The sequence below is a fragment of the Hemibagrus wyckioides genome, linkage group LG09 (assembly GCF_019097595.1).
Source record: "Hemibagrus wyckioides isolate EC202008001 linkage group LG09, SWU_Hwy_1.0, whole genome shotgun sequence".
NCBI classification, from domain to species: domain Eukaryota; kingdom Metazoa; phylum Chordata; class Actinopteri; order Siluriformes; family Bagridae; genus Hemibagrus; species Hemibagrus wyckioides.
In genome coordinates this window covers 8,425,463-8,430,237 of record NC_080718.1, presented here as the reverse complement: position 1 = coordinate 8,430,237, position 4,775 = coordinate 8,425,463, and the positions used below count along the sequence as shown (strand labels likewise).

The following is a 4,775-nucleotide window of genomic DNA, read 5'->3' as shown; positions in this document are numbered from 1 at the left end:
TGATACACACTTGAATGTATACATGTAAAACCGGTACACACTTAGATCTCATTGAGCTGAACAACTTTTCTGCTGCATGTCATTGATGCAAAATTGTGAAGGGATTTTTTATATCTCAAACGGTTCATCCGTGAGGAGCACTTAAACTTATGGCGAATAAAAGAAAACAGGAAGTGGCTAATAATGTCTGTGTACATTAAGTGATCTACATGAAACCTTAGGATTATGCTAAGAGTAGAAAGCTGATCACATGGATATAACAACTATGAGTCTCTGTCACAGTGCCACCAACTGGCAGCAGGAAGTGTGTCACTTTTTGAAATCTCTAATATTTTGTCCCTTTTGGTTCAAAATCAGTCAGAATAATAGCTGTAAAGGAATTTTTGATACCTTGAATCGTGTTACTATGGCAATGATTTACATAAGAACATAATAGAAGAAAATTAATGTTCTCATATTTTATTAGTGGAAAGGCCTAATGTTCCAAAATATTTTACATAGAGAGTGCAAATGTTTATGAGAAAGGACAGTGTGGCTGGTCCCCGGGCGTGGCACAGGGCTTTCACAGCGCCCCCTGGAACTTTGTCAGAAATCTAGCTGCAGAGCTCATATTCACTTGCACATATATGCATGAGACATGAGACAGATCTCATTGAGCTAAATGACATTCATCCACCTGTCATGGGATCTGCTTAACAGGAAGTCAGTTATTTTGGGATGTTCAAAAAACGCACCCAGTGGAATTTGATATACTCCTCCTAGGGGATTTATATGATTTTGACCACACAGGGTCCAATATGATCTGAAGACATTGAGGATCTAAAATTGCGAAGCTATCCTTGATATCTCAAACGTTGCAGCCGTGAGGAGCCCTTAAACTTATGGCGAATAAAAGGAAACAGAAAGTGGCTAATAACTTCTGTGTACATTGAGTGATGTACATCAAACCTCAAATTTATGTTAAGTCACTTTTGTGTGTGTCACTTTTAGAAATCTCTAATGTTTTGTCCCTTACTTTCACGTGATTTGGTTCAAAATCAGTCAGAATAATGTCAAGACATAGCTGATGTGAAACTGTGAAGGAATTTGTGATACTTTGAATGATGTTGCTATGGTGAGGATTTAAATAAGGATAATAGAAGAAGACAAATTTTCTTATAAACTTAAGAGTGGATAGATAGCCAGACAGACAGACAGACAGATAGATACTTTATCCATCCCAAAGGGAAATTTACAGCTTCCAGCAGTATCCACAAGCACAGGTAATAGATAAACTTCTAAAAAAAAATACTACATACCTGAATTTAAGGGTACAAAACATGGCAAAAAATATAACAAATAAAATATAACACAATTAACAAAATATAGCAAAAAATACTAAATACAGAGATTTAAGGAATAAATACAGAGATTTAAGAAATACAAGATAAGTAATGTGCAAAAAACAAGAGTTTAAATGTACAGTCCTAGTGAGGTGATGTGCAAAAACTGCGTGTTTGAGTCCTCTGCAAATCTCAGTGTATTGGAGAGTTCTGTGCAAACCGGGGTGTATTTTGCATAGTGTGTAGTTTGTTGTACAGTCCAGGACAGAGAGTAGTGTCAGCACTGACTTTTCAGGACAGAGAGTAGTGTCAGCACTGACTTTTCCCACCCTGAGTGGAATTAAAGAGTCACATGCCATGGGGGAGGAACGACCTCCTCAGTCTGTCAGTGGAGCAGGGCAGTGACAGCAACCTGTCACTGAAGCTGCTCCTCTGTCTGGAGATGACGCTGTACAGTGGATGAAGTGGCTTGTCCATGATGGACAGGAGCCTGCTCAGCGCCCGTCTCGCTGCCACTGATATCAGGCTGTCCAGTTCTGAGCCCACAATCGAGCTCACCTTCCTCACCAGCTTGTCCAGACGTGAGGCAACCTTCTTCTTGATGCTGCCTCCCCAGCACACTGCCGCATAAAAGAAGGCACTCGCCACAACAGTCTGATAGAACATCTGCAGCAGCTTTTTGCAGATGTTAAAGGAAGCCAGCCTTCTTAGGAAGTACAGAGCCGGCTGTACAGAAGTACAGAGCCTTCCTTTCCTGCACAGAGCATCTGTGTTGGCAGTCCAGTCCGTTTTATCATCCAGCTGTACTCCAAGGTATTTGTAGGTCTTGACAAACTCCACACAGTCACCATTGATAGTCACAGGCTCAGGTTGAGGCCTGGGCCTCCTGAAGTCCCCCACCATGTCCCTGGTCTTTGTGGTGTTGAGGTGCAGATGGTTAAAGTCACACCATGCAACGAAGTCCTGTATCATTTTTCTGTACGCCTCCTGTCCCTCCCTCCTTGCAGTACTAAACCATGTCCACTAGATGAAGCCAATTACCATGCTCTTTCCCCTTTATTTTTTTAATATGGCTTAATGTTCAAAATTTTTATAGAATAATAACTGCTATAGTGATATAGTTTAGAGGGAGAGTCAGTTTTCTTTTTAACATCAATGAACATTGCTGTCATCTGTTTCAATAGACCCAAACTCTTACTTTTGTCCTTTTGGTAATTCCCCTATAATTGCTTGTGCCCACAGTCTTTCTGGTTCACCCATTAGGAGGTCAGTGTGGCTGGCCTCTGGGAGTGGCACACGGCCTTCACAGCGCCCCCTGGAAGAATTTGTTGCATAGCTCATAGGCACTTACACGTATACATGTAAAATCCATTACACATTTAGATCTCAATGAGCTTAACAACTTTTGTGCTGCATGTCTTGGGGTCTAAACCACACGAAGTCTGTTTTTTTGAGTTGTTTGCAAAACACACCCAATGGAATTTGAAATACTCCTCCTGGGAGATTTATACAATTTATAAAATATATATACAATTCATCATATATATCAATATATAACATATAGCAATAAATTTAGTAATAATTAATTAAGTATTAAAATATTTATACAAATTTTTCTTTTCCTGAAATGTGTATACATTTTTCTGGGTGACTCTATATATACACAGCTCTGGAAAAAAAAGCGGCCACTGCCCAATCTCCAGATTTGAACCCTACTGAAAACCTCTGGAATGTCCTCAAGAGGAAGATGGATGGTCACAAACCATCAAGCTAAGCTGAGCTCTTTGCTTTTTTGCAAAAAGAGTGGTATAAAGTTACCCAACAGCAATGTGAAAAACTGGTGGAGAGCATGGAGCCAAAACGCACGCAAATCGGGGTTATTCCACCAAATACTGATTTCTTAATGTTATTTAGCCAAAGCATTAACACAATTTGTTTACAAATTATTTGCATTTTGTTTTATTCGAGTTATTAAAGCTCTGCAAATACTGAATGATCTTGGGTTATTTTGATGTGTTGTCATTTCCTTTAAATATACACTCTAAATAACAATAGTTATATTATGAATTTAAGAGAAATATTGTCAGCAGTTCACAAAAAAATGAATCAAAACTGTTCATCTCACCAATATATGCACCCAGGGGCGTCGCTAGGGCTATTCATTCGGGGCTCGAGCCCCGAATGTTTTATCCCGAATTTTCCACAGGAGTGTAGAGGAATTAATGAAATGTTCATCGTTTTATTAGAGCACTGTTGCCGTTTACTGTACACGATTTTCACTGACATCTCTCTCTCTTTCGCGCGCGCGCGCGCGCACACACACACACACACACACGCTCTCGCCAAAATACCGCGAGAGTGTGCACTCGAATATGCTCTAGAACTGCTCTCGCGATACTTTAATGTCCTACACCCGTCGGTCTGCGCGGCGCCGCTTTCACACCACGTGACAAATACCTTACAGCGCTTAAACGGGACAGCAATAAAAATGTCAGAAAACACAACAATCTTATTATTCAGGTAAAAGTCTAACTTCTAATATTTAATGTTAACACAGTTGATAAAAGTCGGCTAACAAATGTATGTTGTGTCAAAAAGGAGGCCCACTGTCTCTGATTCTGAAAACCCCTGACATATAGGACCATTTTGAATATTATTCCATACCCAAGACGAACAAATGCCTTAAATTAAATTATCCTAAAGATAGATCTAAATAAAATCTAAAATGTTAAAGTACTAAGACATTACAGTCTGAACCTCATGACTTTCTATTATTCAACTAATGCAGTATTTAAGTTAAAATACAGACATGACTTAGGTGACCAGACTATCATTCGGCTGTTCTGTTTATTGATAAAGGAATTCTCAGCACTAGAAATACTAGTATGATAATTGACCGTTTTGCTCAAGGCTCAGAGATACTCTGATGATTCCACCCTCAAAAAAATAGTATAGAAAAGTCATCAAGAGCATGAAGTAGACAAGATACAAGCAGTAAGATAGCTGAGAGAATGAGAGATGAGAGAACGATAAGAGAAGAGAAGCTGTAAAAAATAAAAAAAATAAACAAAGAATAATTCATACAGTAGTGCCAGCATAAATCAGGAATGAAATAATAGGTGCATGTATAATATAGATTATTGTAAAATAATAGTAATAATAAAGGATCTGCACAGCACAGCTTCACACGCAAGCAGTAAAAGAGATAATATTGCATGGCATACCTGTGTGAGAGAAAATGTAATAAATTTAATGAACTCCTTTTTTAGTAGCAATATTCTGAAATGATGGGAGGAGTCAGAAAAAAGATTGAATTAAATTTTCTAAAGTTGCATACTGTTTGTGTTCATTTGTGTTTATTATTAAACAATATTACGTAAAAATGCCCTTACAAAACGTGTTATTCTTGCTTACCCCCTCTCCTCAATTAGCCCTGGATGTTTTGGGCTCAGC

General features: G+C 38.6%; 1 protein-coding gene across 1 annotated transcript; it reads right to left on the bottom strand.

The window, feature by feature from the left end:
* Nucleotides 1–343: 343 nt before the first annotated feature.
* LOC131359093 (uncharacterized) lies at nucleotides 344–3,644 on the bottom strand. Its single transcript, XM_058398669.1, has 2 exons — nucleotides 3,448–3,644; nucleotides 344–2,637 (listed from the first exon to the last, which is right to left on the bottom strand). Exon 2 carries the CDS (start codon nucleotides 2,292–2,294, stop codon nucleotides 1,671–1,673), a length of 624 nt encoding a protein of 207 aa, XP_058254652.1. The 5' UTR covers nucleotides 2,295–2,637; nucleotides 3,448–3,644; the 3' UTR covers nucleotides 344–1,670.
* Nucleotides 3,645–4,775: the final 1,131 nt, after the last annotated feature.